This window comes from Delphinus delphis, chromosome 14 (assembly GCF_949987515.2).
Source record: "Delphinus delphis chromosome 14, mDelDel1.2, whole genome shotgun sequence".
Taxonomy (NCBI): domain Eukaryota; kingdom Metazoa; phylum Chordata; class Mammalia; order Artiodactyla; family Delphinidae; genus Delphinus; species Delphinus delphis.
Window position 1 is genome coordinate 50,451,184 of NC_082696.1, and position 27,645 is coordinate 50,478,828.

The 27,645-nt window shown below is 38.5% G+C and overlaps 1 protein-coding gene and 1 pseudogene across 5 annotated transcripts in view; both read right to left on the reverse strand.

The window, feature by feature from the left end:
* AFG1L (AFG1 like ATPase) overlaps nucleotides 1-27,645 on the reverse strand; it is a 216,239-nt gene that overhangs the window by 171,054 nt on the left and 17,540 nt on the right. For 4 of the 5 annotated variants that reach the window (XM_060030136.2, XM_060030133.2, XM_060030134.2 and 1 more), the window contains exon 1: nucleotides 23,625-23,940. The exons of the other annotated variant lie outside the window; for it this stretch is intronic. In XM_060030136.2, the coding sequence (XP_059886119.1) occupies nucleotides 23,625-23,760 (136 nt within the window). In that variant the 5' untranslated portion in view covers nucleotides 23,761-23,940. Of the gene's footprint in view, nucleotides 1-23,624; nucleotides 23,941-27,645 lie in introns of those variants that run through there. 5 annotated transcript variants of the gene reach the window in all.
* LOC132437322 (large ribosomal subunit protein eL42-like) lies at nucleotides 6,677-6,983 on the reverse strand (annotated as a pseudogene).

Genomic DNA, 27,645 nt, shown 5'->3' on the forward strand with positions numbered 1-27,645 from the left:
TACTAACCCAACATCTTTATTGAGTAGTTTATACTTCATTCACATTTCTCAAAAAGGAAAACCAAGTTACACTGAAGATGAGGCATCACTTCAGGCAATCAGCAGACATAAAAAGAGAATCACAGGTTATCTAGTACTGCATATAAGAAGCTTATAAGTCGCCATTCTATCCCAACAACAAGTAAAAAGCTGAAAAATCAACGTATCTTTTCAGATCCATAAGAGAAGGAAGGACACAGGACAAACTGCTGCCCCCAAGATTGAAAAGAAATTGATTGGTGTAAATGAACCAATTAAAAGATTGTCAGAGTGGATCAAAACCCAAGACTCAATTACATGTTGACTAAAATAAACTCACTTTAAATTCAAAGACACATACATATGAATAGTAAATGGATGGATAGAGCAGAAACTAACACAACATTGTAAAGCAATTATAATCCAATAAAGATATTTTTAAAAAACGGATGGAAAAAATTACACCATGCTAACACTAATCAAAAGAAAGCAAGAGTAGCTATATTAATTTCAGACAGACCAGACTTCAAAGCAAGGAAAGTTATCAGATATACAGAAGGATGTTACATAAAGATAAAAGAGTTGATTCTCCAAGAAGACATAACGATCGTTAATATATATGCACCTAACAACAGACCATCAAGTTAAACTACCTGAGGTAAAAATTGATAGAACTATAAGGAAAAATAGATGAATCTACTATCATAGTTGGAGACTTCAGTACCCCTCTAGCAGAAATGGACAGATCCAGTAGGCAGAAAATCAGTAAGGACTTAGTTGAACTCAACAACACCATTAATCAACTGGCTAAACTTGACATCTATAGAATAATTCATCCAACAACAGCACAATACACATTATTCTCAAGCTCACACAGAACATTCACCAAGATAGATCATATCTTGGGCCACAGAACACACCTTACCAAAGTTAAAAGAACAGAAATCATACAATGTCTGCCATCAGACCACAATGGAATTAAACTAGAAATCAATAACAGAAAGATAAATGGAGGGCTTCCCTGGTGGCGCAGTGGTTGAGAGTCCGCCTGCCGATGCAGGGGACGCGGGTTCGTGCCCTGGTCCGGGAAGATCCCACATGCCGCGGAGCGGCTGGGCCCGTGAGCCATGGCCGCTGAGCCTGCGCGTCCGGAGCCTGTGCTCCGCAACGGGAGAGGCCACAATGGTGAGAGGCCCGCGTACCGCAAAAAAAAAAAAAAAAAAAATCTAAGAAAGATAAATGGAAAATTCTAAAAGATGCAGAAACTATGGGACTTCACTGGTGGCACAGTGGTTAAGAATCCGCCTGCCAATGCAGGGGACACAGGTTCGATCCCTGGTCCAGGAAGATCCCACGTGCTGCACAGCAACTAAGTCTGTGTGCCACAACTACTGAGCCTGCGCTCTAGAGCCCACAAGCCACAGCTACTGAAGCCAGCACGCCTTAGAGGCCGTGCTCCGCAACAAGAGAAGCCACCACAATGAGAAGCCTGCACACCGCAACGAAGAGTAGTCCCTGTTCGCCGCAACTAGAGAAAGCCCACGTGCGGCAATGAAGACCCAACGCAGCCAAAAAAAAGTTTTTTTAATTTAAAGATAAAATAAAATATGCAGAGACGAAACAACACACTTCTAAATAACATATGGGTCAATGAAGAAACCTCAAGATAAATGTAAAAATTCTTCGAGTTAAATGAAAATGGAAGCACAATTTATCAAAATTTGTGGGATGCAGCAAAAGCAGTGATTAAAGGGAAATTTATAGCAATGAATGTATATATTAGAAAGAAGAAAGATCTAAAATCAATCATCTAAGTTTCCACCTTAAGAAACTAGAAAAAGAAAATTAAATCCAAAGTAAGCAGAAGAAAAGAAATAAGAGCAGAAATCAGTGGAATTGAAAATAGGAAATCAACAGAGAAAATCAATGAAACCAAACACTGGCTCTTTGAAAAGATCAATAAAATTGATAAGCCTCTAGCCAGGCTAACAAGGAAAAAGGAGAGAGGACACTAATTGCTAATATCAGAAATGAAAGAGGGATATCACTATAGATCCCATGGACATTAAAAGGATAATAAAGGAATACTACGAACAACTCAACCCATAAATTTGAGAACCTAGGTGAAATGGACAAATTCCTTGAAAGACACATCAGCCAAGATTCACACAAGAAGAAACAGACAATCTAAATAGGCCTGCATCTATTAAAGAAACTGAACCAGTAATTAATAGTCTTCCAAAACAGAAAGCATCAGGCACAGATGGGTTCACTGGTGAATTCTACCAAACATTTAAAGAATTATACTAATTCTCTACAACCTCTTTCAGAGGATTAGAAGCAGAAGGAATACTTCCTAACTCATTCTATGAGGCCAGCATTTCCCTAATACCAAAATAAGACAAAGACATTACAAGAAAAGAAAACTACACCAATATCTCTCGTGAACATAGATGCAAAAATCCCTAACAAAATACTACCAAATCAAATCCAACAATGTATAAAAAGAATTTCACAATATAAACAAGTGAGAATTATCCCAGGAATGCAAGGCTGGTTCAACCTTTTTTCTTTTCTTTTTTTTTTTTTTTTTTTTTGGCTGTGCCATGTGGCATGCAGGATCTTAGTTCCCTGACCAGGGATCGAATCCATGCCCTCTACAGTGGAAGCATGGAGTCTTAACCACTGGACCACCAGGGAAGTCCCTGGTTCAACATTTTAAAATGAATTAATGTAATCCATCACATCAACAGACTAAAGAAGAAAAATCACATGATCAGATCAATAAATGCAGAAAAAGCATCTGAAAAAACTTATACATATTCATGATAAAAACTCTCAGTAAACTAGGAATAGAGGGAACTTCCTCATCTTGATAAAGAATACCTACAGCAAACATCATACTTAATGGTAAGAAACTAGATGTTTCCCACTAAGATCAAGAACAAGGCAAGGATGTCCCCTCTCCTCACTCCTTATCAACATAGTACTAGATAAATCCATAAGACAAGAAAAGGCAATAAAAGGTATACAGATTGAGAAGGAAGATATAAAATGGTCTGTTCCCAAATGACATGGTCATCTATACAGAAAATACAAAAGAATCAATAAAATAACTCCTGGGACTAACAAGTAATTATAGTAAGGATACAAGGTTAATATACAAAAGTCAACTGCTTTCATATATGCCTGCAATGAACAAGTGGAATGTGAAATTAAAAACACAATACCAGGACTTCTCTGATGGTCCAGTGGGTAAGACTCTGTGCTCCCAATACAGGAGGCCCAGGTTTGATCCCTTGTAGGGCAACTAGATCCTGCATGCATGCCACAACTAAGAGTGCACATGCCACAACTAAGAAGTCCACATGCCACAACTAAGAAGTCCACATGCCGCAACTAAGAGTCTGCATGCCGCAACTAAGAAGTCCACATGCTACAACTAAGAAGCCCACATGCCACAACTATGAGCTCGCATGCCACAACTAAAGATCCCACATGCCATAACAAAGGATCCTGCATGCTGCAACTAAGACCTGGCACAATCAAAATAAATAAATAAATAAATAAATATTTTTTTAAAAAAACACAATACCATTTACATTAGCACCCTCCAAAAAGGAAATACTTCAGTGTAAATCTAACAAAATATGTACAAGATCTATATGAACAAAACTACAAAATTCTGATGAACAAAATCAAAGAACTTAAAAATGGAGAGATATTCCATGTTCACGTATAGGAAGACTCAATATTGTCAAAATGTCAGTTCTTCCTAACTTGATCTATAGATTCAAAGGCATCTCAATTAAAATCCTAGCAAGTTATTTTGTGGATACTGACAAAATAATTCTCAAGTTTAAATGAAGAAGCAAAAGACTCAGAATAACCAACACAATACTGAAGGAGAAAAACAAAATTGGAGGACTGACATTACTCAACTTTAAGATCTACTATAAAGCTACAATAATCAGAACAGTGTGGTATTGCCAAAAGAATAGACAAATAGATCAATGGAACATAATAGAGTCCAGAAATAGGCCCACGTAAATATAGCCAATTGATCTTTGACAAAGGAGCAACGGCAATACAATGGAGCAAAGATAAGACTTTTCAACAAATGATGCTGGGACAACTGGACATCCACATGCAAAAAAAATGAATCTAGACACAGACCTTAAACCCTACACAAAAATTAACTCAAAATGCATCATAGAGCTAAATGTAAAAGAAAAAACTATAAAACTCCTAGAAGATAACATGGGAGAAATACAGGAGACATAGGAGAAACCTAGACGAGCTTGGGTATAGCTTTGACTTTTTAGATACAACACCAAAGGCACAATGCATGAAAGAAATCATTGATAAGCTAGACTTCATTAAATTAAAAACTGCAGTTCTGCAGAAGACAATGCCATGATCTCAAAAGACAAACCACAGACTGGGAGAAAATATTTGCAAAAGACTCATCTCATAAAGGACTATTATCCAAAATATACAAAGAACTCTAAAAACTCACAACAAGAAAATAAACAATCTGATTAAAAACTGGGCCAAACAGGACTTCCCTGGTGGTGCAGTGGTTAAGAATCCGCCTGCCAATGCAGGGGACACAGGTTTGAGCCCTGCTCTGGGAAGATCCCACATGCCACAGAGCAACTAAGCCCGTGCACCACAACTACTGAACCTGTGCTCTAGAGCCCGCGAGCCACAACTACTCAGCCCACGTGCCACAACTACTGAAGCCCATGTGCCTAGAGCCCGTGCTCCGCAACAACAGAAGCCACTGCAATGTGAAGCCCGTGCACCACAACGAAGAGTAGCCCCTGCTTGCTGCAACTAAAGAAAGCCCACACGCAGCAACGAAGACCCAACGCAGCCAAAAATAAAACTAAAATAAAATAAATTTTAAAAAAAACAACTGGGCCAAAGACTTTAACAGAAACCACACCAAAGAAGATATACAGATGACAAAAAAGCATATGAAAAGATCTCCATATCATATGTCATCAGGGAAATGCAAATTAAAAGAACAATGAGAAGGAATTCCCTGGTGGTCAGCGGTTAGGACTTGGCACTTTCACAATCCCTGGTCAGGGAATGCAAGCTATGTGACAAGGCCAAAAAAAAGAAAAAAAAAATGAGATACCACTACACACCTATTAGAATGGCCAAAATCCAGAACACTGACAAATGCTGCCCAGTATGTGGAACAATAGGACCTCTCTTTCCTGGGGAGAATGCAAAATGGTACAGCCACTTTAGAAGACAGTTTGGCCGTTTCTTACAAAACTAAACATACTCTTACCATACAATCCAACAATCATTATCCTTGGTATTTACCCAAAGAAGCTGGAAATTTATGTCCACAAAAAAACCTGCACACACATATTTATAGCAGCTTTATTCATAATTGTCAAAACTTGGAAGCAACAAAGATGTCCTTCAGTAGGAGAATGGATAAATAAACTGGTACATCCAGACAATGGAATATTATTCAGCACTAAAAAGAAATGAGTCTATCAAACCATGAAAACACATGGAAAAAACTTAAATGCACATAACTAAGTAAAAGACCAATTTGAAAAAGCTACATACTGTAAGGTCCTATATTCTAATGATATGACATTATGGAAAAGGCAAAACTATTGACAGTAAAAAGATCAGTAGTAAACAAAGGGAGGGGGTAGGTAGGAAGAAGGTGTGAATAGGCAGAGCACAGAGGGTTTTTAGGGTAGTGAAAATACCCTAAAATATACTATAATGTGCATATGTGTCATTGTACGTTTGTCCATATTCGTAGAATGTACTACACCAAGAACCCCATTGTAAACTATGGACTTTGGATGATGATGCTGTGTCAATGTAGGTTCATCGACTGTAACAAAGGTACCTCTCTGGTATGGGATGTTGATAACTGGGGAGTATTGCTAACAGGGGACATGTGGGGGGCAGGAGGTATATGGGAAATCTCTGTAACATTCCTCTGAATTTTGCTGTGAACCTAAACTGCTCTAAAAAATATCAGACTTTTTAAAAAGAAAAAGAAAGAGAGAATCAGTCAGGCAAGATACTCAAGGCTGAGAGATTGGCCAGCTTAGGCCTGGACAGCAGCTGTATAAATTGAATCACAAAAGACTTCTCAAAAGCTGCACTAAATTAAATCTGTTACTGCATCAGTGTACACAAATTATGTGATGCTGCTGCCATATTATTTTGATTTGTATTAATTTGTCTTATTGTACTCCAAATGGACAGTGGGAAAATGCCATTCTGAAGATCCACAAACTAATCTACAAACATAAATGTAAGATTTTAGAGGCACAAAAAGTCTGCGCTGTTCTAATACCTCAATTTTGTACCTTATTTCACTACTTTCTCCTAAACGAAGTTTAAGGAAGATCCCACTATACTCCATAGCCCACTTGTTATAAGATTTACTCGATATCATGATGTCTTAGCATCTGAATAATCTATTATAACTTTCTAGATAGTATTTTAACAATTACTTCAATTTTTCTCCCCAAGGAAAATAAATGAGTTTCCCCAGGCTCTGAGTGTATTTGTTATTACTTCAATTCCCCCTGCTTCAACTTTTTTTTGAAGTGAACATAACCTCCAGATTTTATTGTCTTCACAATAAAACAAAAGATGAAGTTTAGAACTGGAGTACTTAGCCCTTTCTCTTATCTCCTCCCAGTTCAAAATGCTTGCTGGTCTTAACAGTCAGCACTCTCTAACTCTGCAGCACTTTCTAGGCTCAATGCATTCAAGCCTCAGCACAATCTCCATTTGCAGTTTTAGCCTTTTTTCCAGAAAAGCAGCTTAGTCTGCTTCCTGTCATAAGACCGCTTTCCCTGGGCATTCAGAGAGTCCTTGCCCTTCTTGTCCTGTGTCACTCTGTGGGTTTAATGCTTGGCATGCTTCTTACAGTTAGTTTGGAAAGTTTCAGGGATATACACCATGTTTGTCTGTTTGTGGGGGTGCTATCGGCAGGGGAAGAAGTGATTTCCCCCAATATTTAAGTTTTCATCTGAAGACAGAGGTTTAGAACAAAAAAATTCTTCTGAAGTTCTGCAGTATTACAGTCTATGCTAATATGTTCCACTTAAACAATCTCATGGCATTAATAAGTAATATAACAGGGACTTCTCTGGTGGTCCAGTAGTTAAGACTCCTTGCTCCCAGTGCAAGGGGCCCAGGTTCGATCCCTATTCAGGGAACTAGATCCCGCATGCTGCAGCTAAGATCCTGCATGCCACAACTAAAAGATCCCACACGCCGCAACGAAGATCCCGGGTGCCACAGCTAAGACCCGGCACAGCCAAATAAATAAATAAATATTTTTAAAAAAATAATAATTAATATAATAAACCACATTTATGCTCTTCTTAATGGCACATGGTAACCTATAACACAGAAAGAAGAGGCAATTCAACAGCAACAATTATAAAAGAAATTAGAAAAAGGCAAATTGTCACTAACAGCCCTAACAAGAATTGTTATATACACGTAGGTTGTTTTTTTTTAAACAAGGTCTTGACTTGGGGTCCATGACAAGTCAACTGGCAGGGAAGGGGGGGGATGGTCTGAGAGCCCTCTGAAATTAAAAGAAAATTGTGTGTGTGTATGTTTTTGCATTTCTTCTGAGGTAAGATCTCTAAATATACTACAGATTCCTTCAGATTTTCAAACAAGTGAACAAAAACTGATTAAGAACCACTGTTTTAAAAATAATTGTCAAAACAGTTTTAGAAGGAAATTCTAATAATAGCAGCTCACATTTATTGAGCACCTACTGTGTGCCAGGGACTAGGTTAAGTAACTTAACATAATTACTTGTTTTACTCCTCACAATAATCCTATTATACAAATAACTTAAAAATCCATGGATATGGACTTATATACACTACCAAATGTAAAACAGATAGCTAGTGGGAAGCAGCCGAATAGCACAGGGAGATCAGCTCCGTGTGGTGCTTTGTGACACCTAGAGGGATGGGATAAGGAGGGTGGGAGGGAGATACAAGAGGGAGGAGATACGGGGATATATGTATGCATATGGCTGATTCACTTTGTTGTAAAGCAGAAACTAACACACCATTGTGAAGCAATTATACTCCAATAAAGATGTTAAAAAAATGATAATAAAAAAAAAATCCATGGATAAATCTATTCATTGATTCATTCACTCAGTTTTCTTGAGAACCAACTATAGCTCAGGCACTATTCATGCCACTGGTGAAACAACAATTAAAAACAAATTTCTTTCCTTATGGAGCCTTCCCTCCAGTCAAGGGGAAGAGAGACAAAAAATTAAATAAAGAGCAACAACAGATCACATAATAATCAGTATGCTGGTGAAAATAAAACAGAGTGATATCCTAGGACCTCTGACCAACAGCATGGCATCTCCAGGGAGCTCAACAGAAGTACAGAATCTCAGGCCCTACCCTAGGGGTCTGAATCAAAATTTGCATTTTTAACAAAACACATAGGTGTTTCATATGCACACTGAAGACTGAGAAGCACTATGCTAGGGAATGATTGAGGACTCCTATAGATTATGAGGAAAAGCTTCCCTGTGGAAGTGACATAAGTTGACACCTGAATGCCTAAAGGAGTCAGCCCTGAGGAAGATCTGGGAGAACTTCCCAGGCAGAGCGAAGAGCTCTGGCAAAAACCCTAAAGTGAAAATGGATATAAGCTTCACATTTTCAAAGAAAGAAAAGAAAGTCTACGTGGCTGATTTAAATGAACAAGGTGGAGTATGTTACAAGGTGAAGTTGGAAAGGAGAGGAAGGACCAGATCATGTACGGTCTTGTAAGCCACGGTAAATAGTGTGAATGTGATAGGATTAAGATCAAGTAGAAGGTTTTGATCAGGGGTGTGTCACAATTTGTTTTTTAAAAGATTAATCCGTTTGTAGAAAATAAGATAATAGAAATTCAAAAGGAAAGCAGAAACGGAGGAATAGTATGATATTCAATAATGCTATTATATATTATATATAATATACATATATTTTTATATATGTATGTATTTTTATATTGTATGGTATTCAATAAAACTATTATGCACATATATGTAATTTTTTTTTTAAGTGGAAGCAGGGAGACTACTTAGGAAACTCTTAACAATAGTACAGTTCAGAGATGTCTATGATTTGGACCAGAGAGTTAGCACTGCAAGTTGCAGGTTAAGTAAACTGACCAAGATCATATAGTTAATAACAACAGCAGCAACAATTGCTAACCTTTAGTGGGTACTCACTAAGTGCCAGGTACTTTTCTAAGTACTTTACATACCTTCATTCATTTAATCTTCACAACCACCCTATGATGTAGGTACTAACATATTCCTACCTTAAAGGTGAAGACACTAAGGCACAGAGGGACTAAGTAAGTAATCTGTCCATGTTCCCATAGCTAGGTAGTGGCAGAGCCAGCATTTGTACCTACAGGTCCAGCAGGGAGGCAGCATGTTACAGTGGAAGCAGCATGGGCTCTGGAGTCATACCCTCCAGATTTATCTCCTGACTCCACCATTTTGACTCTGGATCATGGCAGCTTGGGCACATGATCACCATCCTAGCCAATGATGCCTAAGAGGAAGTCAGCTTCTGCCAAAGTTTCTCCTGATACTCTTCAAAAGGAGACCAGGACAGAAACTCATTCCTTCCTGCCTTTGTACTTTTACCTGTGAAATTAAGGTAGCTGGACTGCTGCAAGCACCTTAAGAACATGAGGGGAAATGCTGCTCACACACTGAGGACAACAATAATCTTGACATATGTTGTGATAGTTAATTTTATTTGGCAACTTGACTGGGCCATTGAGCGCCTATACATTTAGTCAAACATTATTCTGGATGTGTCTGTGAGGGTGTTTCTGATGAGGTTAACACCTGAAACGGAAGACTGAGTAGACTGTTCTCCCTTATGTGGGTGGGCCTCATCCAATTACTTGAAGCCCTGAACAGAACAAAAGGCTGACTTTCCCCTTAGTAAGAGGGAACTCCTTCCGCCTGACTGCCTTTAAGCTTGGAACATCGGTTGTCTCCTGCCTTTGGACTCAAACTGAAACATCAGTTCTTCATGGGTCTTAAGCCTGCCAGTCTTTGGACTACAACTACACTATGGGCTCTCCTGGTTCTCAGGCCTTCGGACTCAGACTGGAATTACACTACCAACTCTCCTGGGTCTCTGGGTCTCCAGCTTGCTGACTGTAGATCTTGGGACTTGTCAACCTCCATAACTGCATGAGCTGATTCCTTATAATAAATCTCTTTCTAAATGTATATACATCTTATTGGTTCTGTCTCTCTGGAGAACCCTGACTAAAACATATGTCATAAAGCTTAACTGTGTTGACACTGTCTCCATAGAGCTGAGAAATAACAACAAAGGGGATGTGTGGTCTCTGTGTTCTTTGGTGCTTTAAATTGGAATGGAATTTCAAATTCTACACAAAGGTAGATAGTTAAGAAAGTCTTAGAGATATTCTTTAGAGACTTAAGCAAAATGGTTGGACCAGACTATTTGAACAAAAAGTAAGCATTTTCCTTTCAGAAATGTTATTTTAAAGGTTTGCTTCACCCTTAAGGTTTTTTTGTTTTAATACCTAAGGTTAAATATTTTTTGAGAATCCATCTCCAACTTCATACTCAAAATAAGTAGAGATGTAGTTTAATGTGCAGAAGTTTTACATACAACTTGTCAGTAAAGTGGGGTTCAACTCAAAAACATTCTGTAAAGATTTCTCAGCTCAAAAGTATCCTATGATTAAAGGAAAGAATTGAAGATACACAAGATAACACACGACCATACAAATTTAAAGAGTTTTCAAGGTAAAGAAAACTATCTTTTTGCATTATTCCTTCCTAGACGGTTGTATGTTCAGAAATATTCAATACAATTTGTGATGAGTCTAGACTACTTCAAGGCATTACATGTGTTTACTTCAGTAGAATTAAAGATGTTATACAAAACTAACAGATTACAAGAGGTATCCATGTAACCCAGAAAAGTTATATGCTTTAGGTTCATTTAACAGCTTAAGGTTTTCTTTACAGACCTTGGATTCATTTGAAAATTTATGAGTGATAGAATTCTGAAAGGTATTCTATATATTATCTTCTCCAAAAAAATCTAAGGTAGATATTGTTATTTCTTACAAATAAGGAAACTAAAACACCACAAAATGTTAGAAAATTTAAGTGAATAGGCAAGATAGGATCTAAAGCTAAGTGACCCCAAACTACCACCAGGATATTGCCCTCATTAAAATCACCATAACACTACAGACAAGTGAAGATTGTGCTCCCATTTATCATAGCCAGGCAACAGAAAAAACACAAACCTCCCTCTAATTTGAAGTACTCAAGCCTCCTGGAGCAACCAACAATCCACCCCTCCTGGGTCTCCATCCTACTCAGGCCCAGCTAGAGCTCTGCCCTGCCTGCACTCTGGGCTCAACCTGCCTCTGCTCATATACGGCACTCTTGTAAAACCCAGTAGCAGCAGCAGCAGCAAATTTTTTTTTAAATTGAAATATAGTTGATTTACAATGCTGTGTTAGTTTCAGCTGTACAGCAAAGTGATTCAGTTATACATATTCTTTTTTCAGACTCTTTTCCATTATAGGCTATTACAAGATATTGAATACAGTTCCCTGTGCTATATAGTAGATCCTTGTTGTTTATTTTATATATAGTAGTGTGTATCTGTTAATCCCAAATTCCTGATTTATCCCTCCTCCCGCCTTTCCCCTTCGGTAACCATAAGTTTGTTTTCTATGTCTGTGAGTCAGCAGCTTTTTCACTAAAAGCCCAAAGTTGAAGTGTTAGAGGAAAGAAATTCCTTTCCATATAAATCTAAAAGCCCTTACATTTCACATAGCTGGCTTTTAAGAATTTTGACTAACTAGATTTATGTACACCTTTTTGAGCTTTGAGAACAAAATCTGGCACTAAATGAAGACCTAGCCCTCAAATACAAAGGTGACACAAAGTTAGGAGACAAATCAGTGCTGTATCACAGTCAAGATGATGTTGCCGTGCTACACAATAGGATAAAAGTACCAACAGGTGCAATTGGGTTCAAAAACTTAATTATACCGAAAAGAATCATTTGAAAACCTATTAAATAGAAAAACTGAATAAGCAACAACTAATTCCACAAATTATAAAGCAGCTATAGAGTGTAAAGCTCTGTACTAAAAACTTCAAACACAGCTAGCTAGACATACTGTAACTGCACTCAAAATATCAACAGGGCACTGGGGGAGATATAAACAAGTGGATAAACAACTTTAACAAAGTGTGGTATGAAGTAAAGGGAAGAGGAGGATGCTATGAGATCACAGAGCCAAAGCTAGTAACCTAGCTTAAGGAGATAAGGGTACTCAGAGGAAATGATGTTTCAATTGAGAGCAAAAGGACAAACAGGAGTTAGCCAGGGAAAAATGGAAGGAAGGGAAGGAAATGCATTAAGCTGGGAGAAGGCTCTAAAATATGAGAGGATAGTACACTGAAGAAAATGAAACAAGTTCAGTATTGAGATATAAAGTGAAAGGCAGAGGGGGCAAGAGTTGGGCTACTAGAAAAATATAAAGGAACCAGGTGACACAGGGCCTTACAACGATAAGCAGTTTGAATTTAATCCTGAAGTTTCCAGGAAGCCACTTATGAATTTTAAAGAACTCAGTGGCTTAATTATACCCCCTCTTAAGCAAAGGAGAATACTGGAAAACATTTTAATGGCTTTATCTTTCTGACATATTAGCAATGACCTGTTGGAAATACAATAGAAGAAAAAAAAACGGATCCCATTTACAATTAAGATAAAAAGTCTAGAATAAAGAAGAGTCATAGTAACAATCAACTTCTAAGATCTATGTGAAGAAAACTAAAATCTTTCTCAAAGGCATAAATGAAAATTTGGGAGACTGGACACAGTGTTATTGAAAAGAAATGCACAACACTGTAACATTGTCAGTTCTTCACAAATTAATTTGCAGATTAAATACAGTTCCACCAAAATCCAAATCCAAAATCCTTAGAAAATCATGAAGATGCAAAGTAATGAGGGGGATCTTGACTACCAGATGAGAAAATAAATATAAAACACTATGAGCAAAAGATCAATGAATAGAATAGATATTCTAAAAGGAAGTCTTCAGGGAATAATTTAATATATAATAAAAGAGGGAGGCATACCAAATATTATCACTGTTCTTTTCTTTTATCACCCAACTTGTAATTATCTATTTGTTATTTATTTTATGTCTGTCTCTCTCAACTAGGCTGCAAGCCACAAGAGGGAAGGTACCATGCCTATTTAATTCACTGTATACCTAGCACCTACAATGCCTGGCATATGATGGGCACACAATAAATATTTGTTGAATCAATGAATTAAGCAATGGGAGCCAAGAGATCATTCAACAAGTGACATCTGGACAACTGGAAAACAACAGAAAAATTAATTTAGATTATCCCCTCATACTACATACCAAAATACTTTCCAGATGGTTTTAAAATGTAAATATATAAAAAATTTCAAACCAAAAAAATAAAGTATACATGAATATTTACCTAGTCCAGTGGTCTGCAAACTATAGCAGCCTGCAGGCCAAATTGACCATGCACATTAGTCTATTATCTCTGGCTGTTTACACACTACACCACCAGAGTTGAGTATAGTTGTCCCTCAGTATCTGCAGGGGAGTGGTTCCAGGGCCTCCTGCATATACCAAAATCCACAAATGCTCAAGTCCCTTGTATAAAATGGTGCAGTACAATGAATAGTTGGCCCGCTATATCCGCGGATGCCAAACTCACAAATATGGAGGGTCAGCTAAAGTTGTAACAGAGACCATGGCAGGCAAGGACAAAAGTATTATCTGAATGTTTACAGAAAAAGGTTGCCAATCCCTGATCTCTCTTAACAGGTGTGGACTTTCTAAATCTAATCCTGTCTGGACATCACAATCGCCTGTGAAACTCAGGCTTAAGGACTCCCAATTAAACCCCAGTAGGAATGGATCAAAAACGTAACTGTAAGAGCTAAAACTTTTAAATGCTTAGAAGAAAGCATAATTGTAAATCTTCATGACCTTGGATTAGGCAATGATTTCTTAGCTATGACACCAAAAGCAGCCAAAGAAAAAATAAATTGGACTTCATCAAAATTAAAACTTTTGTATATCAAAGGACATTATTGGGACTTCCCTAGTGGTCCAATGGTTAAGACTCGGTGCTCCCAATGCAGGGGGCCTAGGTTCAATCCCCAGTTAGGGAACTAGATCCCACATGCTGCAACTAGGAGCCCTCATGCTGCAACTAAGACCTGGCACAGGCAAATAAATAAATTTTTTTTTAAAAAAGGGACATTATCAAGAAGGTGAAAATACAACACACAGAATGACAGAATATATTTTCAATCTATAAATCTGGCATAATTCATTAAGAAATAGAATCCAACAATTTCACCTATGAGTATTTATCTGAAGGAAACAAAATCACTATCTCAAAAAAGTATTTGCCCCCCCATGTTCATTGCAGCATTATTTAAATAGCCACGACATGAAAACAACTTAAGTGTCCATCAAGAGATGAAAGGATAACAGAGCAACTAAGACCGTGCACCACAACTACTGAGCCTGTACTCTAGAGCCCGCAAGCCACAACTACTGAGCCCGCATGCCACAACTACTGAAGCCCGTGCACCTAAAGCCTGTGCTTTGCAACAAGATAAGCCACCGCAATGAGAAGACAGCGCACCGCAACAAAGAGTAATCTCCACTCACAACTAGAGAAAGCCTGTGTGCAGCAACGAAGACCCAACGCAGCCAAAAATAAATTAACTAATTAATTTTTTAAAAAAAAGAAAAAAGAAGAGATGAAAGGATAAATCAATAGTAACATAAATCAGGATGTTGATTGCCATTGGGAGTAAAAAGCTAGTGATTTGGAGGGTACACAATGGGAGCCTCTGGGTACTACAAATGTTCTATTTCTTGATTTAGGTTGTATTTACACAAATCTATCCTCTTTATGAAAATTCAGTAGGCTTTACACTTACCACTTGCGTACTTTACTAAATGAATCTTATACTTTAATAAGTATGCTTAAAAAATAAAAATGAAGTTAACAGTAATTATCTTTCCTGTATTTTCTACTATGTACATATAGTATTTTTATAATAAAAATAATTTATTTTTAATAGAAAAAATAACTAATCAAATATAAACAAAAGAGACCTGTCTTATAATAGCCCTAGGAGTCTTAAGGTGAGACATGAATATGACCTGGCCACCAACTTAATGCAACAGGACACAGAAAAGGTAACCTAAAATAGTGCTCTGGCCAGACATGTCCAAAGGAATATATTGAGATATGTGGGCCACATTTTCAGAGTGACATTCAGAAAGCAGACTGTAATCTCAAGAAGGGAAGTAGTTCAAGGATCTAGAAACCGTGTCATAAGATTTGACTGATAAGACAAGAGACAGTTGACATTGAGGAGAGAGTAACAATATCCCAGCACTCTGTGTCTAGCATACAGATGGCACCAAGAAATATTTGGGGAATGAATGAACGGATGAATGGGAGAAATATGTCTTTAATGTTTTAAAGGTTGTCAAATGGAATTGGGACAAGGAGGCAACCAATAATATGATAAATGAATAAATGACTATATAAATGAATAAGATATACTTAAAAAACTGTCATAAGCACACGAGAACTAGAGTTATATAAGTTGTGCCTGGGGAAAGAGTCAAGATGAACGAGAAGTTACAGAAAAGCTCTACTTGAAGAATTCTACTTAAAGAATTTTCTAGCAATTAGGGCTATATAAAAATGAACAGCATGCCTCAAAAAGAAACAACAAAGGCAGAAACTACCTTCCCACCTGACATTTAACTACATAACCCAGAGGTCCTCTTCAGCTCTATTATTCTATGATCCCATGAAATGTTATCTTCATATCTTGCTGCACAGCAAATAATTAACAACTTGAGTTCCTTTGAAAACAGTATTCATAAGCAGTATCTTACTAAATTAAGATAATTTACCTTAGTGACTTACCTGCATACTATAAATCAAATTTCAATAGCCTTCTTTGAAACATCATGACGAAAGCAGTAGCTCATATTTTCTAAGACCCTCTAGATATTCAGAATATCCAGAGGAAAGGTAGTTAAGTCCAGGATAACAATAACCATCCCTGGTTATCTATAGAGGCCCTCTGCACAATCTTAGAAAAATCAAAACTTCGTCTTCTGGAATTCAAAGCACTGAAATCAGACTGAGCCCTTTGCCATTGTTAATATAAGTTAGTCTCCCCGAAAATCAAAATGGTTTTAGTAATTATACATAGAGTTGAGTTCATCCCATTCCTATTCACTGACTGGAATCCACCACCTCTAGCATTTCAATATTAATATTTCAATTACTCCCAGCATAGCCCTACATTTATATAACATTTCTTATAATTTTCAAAGGACTTTCTCCTATTATATAATAACTTATCTGAGCCTCATAGATGACATGTGAGGAAGGCAGAGTTAGGATGACTAATCCCATTCTACAGATGAGAAAAAAGAAATACCAAATTAAATGATTGATCCAGTACCATAGGATGAAACCAGAATCACAATCTAGTCTTTCCGGGTCACATTTTATTATTCATCTGGTATCCCATATGTTCATTAGTCCTATGACAGAACTGATCAAAATTCTTCTAAGTAACAGTTATGGAATAAAATGAGCTTCACTTCTTCACAAAGAGAAAGAAGATTGTTGCCAAAAAAGAACACACGCTTAGTTAAATGAAATCAAAACTATATAAGGAATTTAGATTTCCAGTTTAAAATGTTTACCCAACTGCTGTGCGAAAAATGCACAATCAGGAAAAGCACGTTTAATATTTCTAAAGGGCTGGATTAAAATTTCAGCTGTAACTTCATTACTGTAATTATATTTTTAATGCATATTTATTAAACATCCATTCAAATACTGTGTTCACAATTATTCATGAGTGTTTTGTACATTTGTGTTGATTTTAACAAACTGTAAACAGTGGCCACTGACCAGAAATGTTCTCCTACAATGACAGAAGCCCATGCTAAGGTCACAGGCAGCCCGTTTATGCTCTATTATGTTCTATGCATACCCCAAAGAGAAATAGCTGCTTTTTTCGAAAACTGCAACGGTCATCAATGACCCAAAAAGTCAGATTTACCAGTGACATTAAACACCTATGTTTGATTCAGTGATGAATAAACAAAGTGCAGAATAGAAGAAAATCAAATCTTAATTAAACTCTTTCTTTAAAAAAACAACATAAGCCATCATCAAGGAATGCATTTACTTTATTTATAAAAGGATGATTTAGGGGCTTTAAAAGGGTGCTTTTGATTTAAATAGAAAAATTATGAAAATTAAAACTAAATGCTTGCCAGTTATCATTCTTTTCCTTTCGAAGCTAATCTTAAATGTGCCAATGTGTGTAACTTTACAAAAGAAAAAAAACAGTACTTAAATTTCATAACAAATCAGTAAAATACTGCCTAAAAATCTGAATAAAGCTATTCTGAAGTAATTATAGGCATGGCCTAGCATACTGAGTAACTCCTTAATATTCACCCTTTTCAAACACTATTTAATAATGAGACCTAAGGGGTCTATTTTCTTTCAAACAATAAAGAAAAATAACGTCTATTTGTTATGTTCATTTATTTTAAATTTTTTTACACAAATATATAAATAAGAATTTTTAAATGTAATCTACAGGAATTACATTTAAGATATAAATTGCATTATGAAGCTTTGAAGTAACTACACTAAGAACTGCATGTTCAGGCTTTAAAAATTGTTGAAAACTGGCACACCTGGTCAAGAATATGGATAGATAATGTGTTGAAAAGTATCTTCTAGGATGAGCTGAACGGAGAGAAGAAATAAGAAGGACAAGTAGGACAGTGAAAGAAGGTTATGAAAAAAGATTCTGGAGATTAAAGTATGAGGTACCTCCAGCAGGGTACACATAGAAATGGGACCTCAACAGAGGACCTTAGGCAAGGAAGACAAAACACAGCAGGAAGAACAGACATATTCAAAAGGCTCTTAAAAGAGAAATTAGAACAAATCTTAGTCACAAGCAAGAAAAAAATATGAGTGGCCTAGGGAAACAGTATTAGATATAGTCAAGCTGAGGCTACATGACCTTCTGTCAGAATTTATAGAGCGTATTATTGCACTGGGCCCTTGACATCTATTATTTCTGTGGTACTTTTGTGAAAAGACAAATCTAAAATAGGTAAAACCAGGATTTAAGTGGTTAAGAATCCATCTTGCAATTCAGGGGACACCAGTTAGATGCCTGGTCGGGCAACTAAGATCCCACATGCTGCAGGGCAGCTAAGCCCGCACGCCGCAAATAGAAAGAAGCCCACTTGGCGCAACTAAGACCCGACGCAGCCCAAAAAAAAGTTAATTTTTTAAAAATAGTTAAACCCATTTAAATATTCACCATTTACTTAAACAAACAGAATGAAGCTCTTGAGGTATAACACAGTGCAAATCTACAGTAGATCAATAATCCATCTCTGGACTTCTAAAGTTCCTTTCTAATGGGTTCTACTCTTGAACCCACCCTATTTCATCTGCCCACCCTCCACCCCAGAACTACATCTGAGCACTAGCTATGCCATGTAATAAGTTGTGCTATGCTTAAAAAAAAAAACTGAAAGAAACCATTATCATGAAGTTAATAGTCTCAGGAGCAGGCATGAACCTTCTTTTCTAATATAATAATAAACAATAACGGAAATCCAAGAAACATGAAGTTTCACACAGGGTGTTCATCTAACTGAGTGATAAAAGTCCAAACCCATTTTCTTAACCACTAATCTATACAGCCAATAAATAATACCAATTCATATGGCTGAGTTCTACTCACATTAATACCTAATCAAGATCTCCAATGTACATGTACTAAAGAAGAGATTGTGACTAAAGGTAAATACGAATCTTCAGTTAATATAGAGATCTAAAAATATAACACTGAGATACAGAAGGACACTACAATGATAAGAAATCACAAGGTGTGACTGTCATATTACCTTGCCTCTATGAAATAAACTTAATTTCTGGGACTTCCCTGGTGGTCCAGCAGTTAAGACTCCGCGCTTCCACTGCAGGGGGTGCAGGTTCCATCCCTGGTCTGGGAACTAAGACCCCACATGCCACGCAGTGTGGCCAAAAAGTAAGAAAAAAAAAACAGAAAGAAAGAAACTTAATTTCTAAGGCTAGCTTAAGTACAATAGATACGCTGATTTTAAGTTTTAGAAAACTTAGAAGCGTTCTCTTCCTTGGCTTCTCTCCAATTTCCCCTATGACCTCTCTAACTGCTCTCTGATGAGGTCACCTTCTGCTCATAAAACATCAGTTTTCCTCAAGAACTCATCCCTAGCCTTTTCTCCTTTTCATTCTACAAATATTTCAAGGCTAGTTCTTCCATTCTCATGGCTCTCAACACCTCATATTTCCTTTCTTAGACTCAGATCCCATATTTCCTACAACTACTTAGACTTGTTTACCTGGAATTATCACTAACACCTCAACTTTAACATATCCAAAATGGAACCCCTCCCTAAAATGCCTCTGGCCTTACTTTTCATTTGTTTAGTTTCCTTTGATAGACGGAATTTGATGCCATTAAATTACCCAAACTAGGAAACCCAAATTGACCTTAACTCCTCTCTTTCCTTGTCTCCCCCAGATCCTGTCAATTTTACCAAAGCAGGGTCTCTGAATTCCCTCCTTCGCTGCCCTGCTCTCCATCTTTACCACAGCAGTAATTCAGGGCCTAAATCACTCTCCCTAAACTACTACAACTTCCTCCTAAATAATCACCAAGCTTCCAATATTCCCCCATCCAGGCATTCCTGACCTGTTTTTCAGGTAGCCACAGGGATAATCATGCTAAAATGGACCTGATCACTTCTCTTCTTAAGAAATCTTCAGCAGTATCCCCCTGAGCCTACACATCTTTGCATACTATACAGGACTCTTCTAACCAGAATCCAGCCCACCTGCCAAGCTTCATCTCTAGCTGTTCCCCCTGAGGGACTATACATACACCAATAAGGGCCAGGTGCAGCTCACTTCCACACTTTTGCTAAAAAGCCCTCCCCTCTCCAAGCAGAGCTGCTTTCTCCTCTGTAGTCCTACAACACTTCGGATGGGCCTAGATTATGGTGGTGTTAATGTTCATTGTCACGGTAAAGAGCTAGTAGAACACAGTGGTTGGTTAAGTTTGTACTTCTGGAGGGAAAATGCCTGGGCTCAAATACCACTTGAGTAGCCATGCCTGTTTAGTCATTTATAAAACAGAGATGACAATACCTTTATAGATAGCACAGGGAACTCTACTCAATACTCTGTAATAACCTATATAGGGAAAGAATCTTAAAAAGAATGGATATATGTACATGTATAACTGAATCACTTTACTGAATCACTAAAGTGATTCAGTTTCACCTGAAACTAACACAACAATGTAAATCAATTATACTCCAATATAAAATTTTTAAAAAGAAACATTAAAAAATAAAACTTTTTTAAAAATTTTAAAATAATTTTATAATAGAGTTTTTATGAAGATAAATTATGAGAGAAAGAAACGGCTAGCAGACTGCCTGGAACACAGAAAGGGCTCAATAAACATTAGCTCTTGTAATTCCATCTCCCAAGACTGTAAGCTATTCAAGGCCTGGCAGCCAATTTCATTCACTTTCCCCCTCCATACACTTAATACAAGACTTCAACTGAATTAGCAATCTCGAGGCATTTTCTACCCATACCATGACCACTCTGATTTCTAATAAAATGTTTCCCCATAACTATCTGGAGACTGAATAACTGTTACATTAAATGAAAATACACTTAGACCTAAAAGAAAACAAGCAGTAATATCAAAATTGACATATATACTTAAATTATTTAAGATACCAAATTTTATTGATACTTTCAATTGTTTAATAATCTGACTAATGGAAATACATATATCGCAAAGTGGAATTTATAAGTTGTACTTCCTAAGGAATTTAAAGTTAGGTGATATGAATGAACACCATTTTAGGACCCCTAAAGTTTTCACATTTCCAGTTACCAAAATGTCTTAGAGCCAAGGCTGGCATTAAAGCTTAGATGGGGACTTCCCTGGTGGTCCAGTGGCTAAGACTCTGCATTCCCAATGCAGGGGGCCCGGGTTCAATCCCTGGTCAAGGAACTCGATCCCGCATGCTGCAGCCAAATAAATTAATTAAGGGAAAAAAAATGAAAGAAAGAAATGAAGCACAAAAACAAAGAATATGCTCTTCCTTTCCCCTCATTCCTTTCCTTTATCTACTTCCTTCTTTTGTTTAACATTAAGTGTAATGTGTTTCCCTCACATTACACTGCAGTAAACAGTAGGCTTGAAAAGATTAAAAAAAGGAGATAAAACAAATGTCAACAGTAAATACCCCCCCCCAAAACATCAAGAAAACGATAGAAAACAAACTTAAATCAGACTCTAAATACTGAATAACGTTTCAACTTAAATTTTTCTTTTACTTAAAGAGGGGGAAGGAGCAACTTTAGTTACAATTAAATTGACCTCTAACTGCATTTTCATCAAATGTCCACATTCAAAACAAATTCTGGGGCTTCCCTGGTGGCGCAGTGGTTGAGAGTCCGCCTGCCGATGCAGGGGACACGGGTTCGTGCCCCGGTCCGGGAAGATCCCACATGCCTCGGAGCGGCTGGGCCCGTGAGCCATGGCCGCTGAGCCTGCGCATCCGGAGCCTGTGCTCCGCAACGGGAAAGGCCGCAACAGTGAGAGGCCCGCGTACCACAAAAAAAAAAAAAAAAAAAATTCTGCCACTTAACTAGCCAAATAACTTCTGCAACCTTGGGTTCCTCATCCCCAAAATGAGGATAACGGGAATTAAACAAGATAAGCACTTAGCATATTGCATGACCCAGAACAAACATTAAGGCTCATGTTGTTATGCTAATGTTCCTTAAATCCTAATTTTCATAAATTATGGTACATGCATTGAACGGAATTCTATTTTAACCATTTAAAACATGAGGTACAGGGACTTCCCTGGCAGTCCAGTGGTTAAGACTCTGAGCTTCCAATGCAGGGAGGGCCCATTCAATCCCTGGTTGGGGAACTAAGATCCCACATGCCTTGTGGCAGCCAAAAAAAAGAGGCAGTTCTACACGTATTTATATGGAATGATCTCCAAGATATACTACATGAAAAAAAAAGGAAGGACCAGAACAGTGTGTATAGTATATTACCACTTCTATTTTTCTTTAATTCAGGTATTTATAAAAATATATGGTGGATATATACAGAATGTCTCGGGAAGAATACATAAGAAACAAGTATGAGAAGTTGCCTCTGGGAAGGAAAACTAAATGGCTATGGAACAGGAGTGGAAGAAAGTCAACATTTTACCAAATTCCTTCTTGTACCTTTTGAATTTTGTGTTATTTGCTTGTATAGCCTATTCCAAAATTTTTTTAAATAGTTTATATTAAGATCGAAACCTCATGCTACCAAAATATTCCATTATACAGTAAGTGGATTACGCTAAACTTTACAGTAAAACCTAAGGTGACTTAATCACAGTTTTAGTATTAATTTCAACTCTATTTATGATAATAATCAAAGACTGATAGAGTTTTAGCTAAACTGCCAATGAGAATCAGTTTATTAAGATGTATAAGGGTGGGGTTCCTGGAGATTTTTTTTAAAAAGGAAAGCTTAAGTATGTGGATGAGGGAGCAATAAGAATAACGTCATTCATTCACTCAAAAAATATATCTGCCCATCAGGTGCCAAACACTGTGCTAAGTGCTGAGGAAACAATGACACCCAGTCCTTGCCTTTGAGTAGCCCGCAATTTAGTGGGAGTATATGAATATAGTAAAACTAGCACTCCTGTGGCCTTGGTTACTCAAAATACAGGTTCATTCACTCATGAATAACAATTTGAAAGAATGAATGAATGATGCAAGCCCGGTGACAAAATACGCCTCGCTGAAGCCTCTAGGACTTGAAAAGAACACAAAGAATCGACCCCTCAATCTGAGAATGTCAGTACACTTGCATTCCCGCAATCCAGAGAGCACGCAGGGCCTGCAGATGTCAGAGGTACAGTCCCGGGTCACCAGCCTGGAGAGCTTGGGATGCGGCAGGTTGGAAGAGTTCCCAGGCCTCAACCCCACACTTGAATCCCTTCAAGCGAGGTACTCCCCACACCTGGGTTTACAGGTCTCTAACAGCCGGAAAGGAACAAACCCTGGGTCGACATCTAACCCTCAAAATGAAAGTTACTCTGGGCCACCTCCCTCAGTGCTCCTTCATGAGCAGGCAGTAACAGCGGTGCAAGAGAGGGTGGAACTCCTCTCGAAGAAATCTCTCGAAAACCGTGAACCAAGGAGGCAGTTTGGGGAGCTCGAGGAGGGAGGGTGACTGCCCCGAGACTTCCCCGGTCATAAGCAGTCGTCTCGGCTTACTCCAGATACAGTCACTAACCTTTACAAAAGGGGTTTCCAGGGGCGGTGACCGAAGTGGGGAGAGCAGCGGCCCAAGCCCTGCACCGGACACATCTTCCTCTCAGCCGGCTCGGCGCTAAGCGCAGGGTAACCAAGGGCGACCAAGAGGCCGCCATCTTGAGCTCCGTACAGGGGAAGGAAGAGGAAAACTTTATTGAAACCCAGAAGAGAGACGGTAGCACAGACAAATCCAGCCGTGCTCACGGAAGGCTCCGCCCGACAGAACGAAAGGGAGCAGCGGAAGAACGCGACCTGTAGTAGCTCGAGGGCAAGCTGGACTCCAATGCCCTTCGATCCCTCCGGGCAAAACAAACCGGGACTACGACTCCCAGCATGCAGTGCGGCGGCGCGGGGGCCGGGCGAAGGGACGGGGCGGAGGGCAGCTTTAGGCTGGGGGGAGGGGCAGTTGTCCGCCCAGCGCCTGCTGCAGCTGATCTAAAAACATTTTCAAGGAGTTAGAACGTGTTTGCGGCGTGTATTCAAGTAACCACTCCTCAGCCTTTTCGGTAGCGTACCTGACCGAGATTCCAAAACCTAAATAAAGTGTAGGTGATCCAGTGGGCCTTCATATTTTAACGAAATATTGTTATCTCCATAAACGGTATCCCCAATTTATTTGCCTCCAGCGTCCAACGCATCTTTGGCAGAGTACATAAAATGTGCTCCTACCACTTTTACTTTTTGTATTTCAAGAGCATAAATCATTTTCAATGTGGCATATACTCAAATGTTTTGAAAGAACATGGAAAATTTGTGTAACATGGGAAAGCCAATGGCCCGAGATGGACTGTGGGACAGTGTATCTAAGGAGGAATTTCTAAGTGATCTGCCCTAATTTGATTAAACAAAAAATGTTTTGAGTCACTATGATAACTGTATTGGGAATACAAACTGCTGTCCAGAAGAGGCAGGCAATCCGGTAAGGAAGGATAAAGAAAGCGACCAAAGATTCTACTAGGTGTTCTGGAAACAGTGAAAGAGCACTTTGGCTGGGAAATCAGGAAGGCCTTCTAGAAGCTTTATTTTTAACAGGAAACGAAGACCTTCCAAGAACAGGAAATAGAGTGAGCTAAGGCAGGCAAGCAAGAAAATCTGGACTAGGGACTTTCTTGGCATTCCAGTGGTTAAGGCTGCCCTTCCGCTGCAGCAGGCACGGCTTCCATCCCTGGTCGGGGGAGCTATGATCCCGGGTGGCGCAGTGGGGCAAAAAAAATAAAAATAAAAAAACTGGATTACAGGAAGGAGAAAGCCACGTTTCAGACTACACTAGAAAGAGTTCCAGGAAGTTAGTTAGTTGGTCTACAATAGAAGATTCCAAAGAAACAGGAAAAGGAGAGCATATAATATTTTGGAGATTTCTCTACTGACTCTGTCAAATCGTTTATAGAAAAATTATTTTGATTGTGTCCTTCAAAATGTCATTTCACATTTTTTTCTATCTTTAATTCCATTGTCTGACACGACAAACGATTCCTCCATGTTTGTTTCATTTAATGTTACTAATTTTTGGTGTGACACTTTGTGAAAGGCCTTTTGAAAAAACTGGACTGTTTCTTCCTTGACTTACATATTCATTACTCTCAAGACTTTTAGAGAGTGTCTGGGTATCATTTTGTTTGCCCTGGGAAAACAACTTCTTGTCTTGGTCTTGGTCAATGAAATTACCTCTTAGTAGAGATTCCAAAGGCTTAATAATTATGGAAGTGAAATAGGAACTCATTGATAGTTTAATGCCAAATTGGCAGGAAGATCTGCAGGAAATTTTCACATGACTGTGCAAGTGGACAGAAACATGGCAAATGAACTTTATTGTGTACAAGTATGAGGTAACTTGGAAATAATTTAAATTACATTTGTTGTATTCAAGAGAATTTATTATGACCAGAAAACTAATTAAGTAGCCACTGTAAACTATTTTATTAAAATACCAATCCCAAACTCCTGCTGTTCCTGCAATTGCTAAAACAAAAACAAAAAAAAAAGCCCTAAGGCTTCCCTGGTGGCGCAGCAGTTGGGAGTCCGCCTGCCGATGCAGGGGACACGGGTTCGTGCCCGGGTCCGGGAGGATCCCACATGCCGCGGAGTGGCTGGGCCCGTAAGCCATAGCCGCTGAGCCTGCGCGTCCGGAGCCTGTGCTCCGCAACGGGAGAGGCCACAGCAGTGAGAGGCCCGCGTACCGAAAAAAAAAAAAAAAAAAAAAAAAAGCCCTAAAAGGCATTTTGAGCATTATCAGAAAAAGTAAATCAGAAAATCACAAAGCATTATCTTTTCCTACTAAAAAATCTCCCTAGAGAAGTGCCAATTAGTTCTGGACTCTAATCTCAGGGACAAAACCAGGCCAGGGCTGGCACCGTGGTTAAGAATCTGCCTGCCAATGCAGGGGACACAGGTTCGAGCCCTGGTCTGGGAAGATCCCACATGCCGTGAAGAAACTAAGCCCGTGCACCACAACAACTGAGCCTGCACTCTACAGCCCGAGAGCCACAACGACTGAGCCCACGTGCCACAACTACTGAAGCCCGCACGCCTAGAGCTCGTGCTCCGCAACAAGAGAAGCCTCCGCTCGCCGCAACTGGAAAAAGCCTGCGTGCAGCAATGAAGACCCAACACAGCCATCAATCAACGAATCAATGCAATCATTAAAAAAAAAATGATGACAAAAATGGGAAAGAAAGTTGTTGGTCGATAACATACTATGGTATGTGAGTTTCTGGAACTCACAAACCTGTTTCCCACCTCAAAGCTTTTACATTTCCTGTGCCTTCTGCATGGAATGCTCTCCTCCAAGATATCTACTTGGTTCACTTCCTTGTGTCCTTAGTTCCTTATGCTACCTTGCCAGTGAAGGCCTTTCCTAACCACCTAACTACCTAACTTCCTCCTTCCTAGCTTTATTTTCTCCAACATCACTATATATACTTTACTAATTTATTAGCTTATTATCTGCTCTTACTGCTCTTCCTAGAGTTTAAGCTCCATGTGGACTGGGATTAATGTCTCTTTTGTTCACCGCTGTATCCCCAGGGCCTAGAATAGTGCCTAAGTTAGTACACACTCCATAAATGTGTATTAAGTGACTGAATGAGTTGTCTTAGTACAAATACAAAATTTATCATCATTTTAGTCTTTCTGCAAAAACCAGACTACCTGCTTCATGAAATCAGTGATGCTCCTAATATTTTGAGTCCACTTGAAGATTAATAAAAAACACCATCGGACTTCCCTGGTGGCGCAGTGGTTGAGAGTCTGCCTGCCGATGCAGGGGACACGGGTTCGTGCCCCGGTCCGAGAAGATCCCACATGCCGCGGAGCGGCTAGGCCCGTGAGCCATGACCACTGAGCCTGCGCGTCGGAGCCTGTGCTCCGCAACGGGAGAGGCCACAACAGTGAGAGGCCCGCATACCGCAAAAAAAAAAAAAAAAAAAAAAATCAAATTCAATATCAGAGAAGTAATTGGAATACAGCCAAAGAGCCCTTATTTTTCACTTATTTATTCATTCATTTATTTATCATCACACGTTTCCTCATAATTATAGGTTCTTCTAATTTAACAAAGAAACACTTTAGCTACAAGAGACAATATGGTTCATTTGAAGACATATAAGGAATGATTTAAACCATAAAAACTCATTTTCTGGAGTCAGAGTCAAAATATCTAGCTTCTAAATTCCAATATTTGTAATTAAAGATCCTTGGTCAAAAATATAATTTAGGTTCCTTAATTTCAACAAACAATAAATATGCCTAAGTGCCTTATTACCTATGGAAATTTCTAAACCAGATATACCCACCTCAGTAATATAAATTTATATCAAGTATAGATGTTGTGGCAAGCAATCCATTCCTTCTAATAAGTAAGATTACACATCTGCTGAACTTCCAACAAAAGCTACCATTTTTTTCCTTAATGAAACACTATTTCATCTGTAACCAGAGACTGGCCAAAGACAAAATATTTGAAGTCATGTTCAGTGCTCAACTCTTTATTTAGTTTCTTTCTA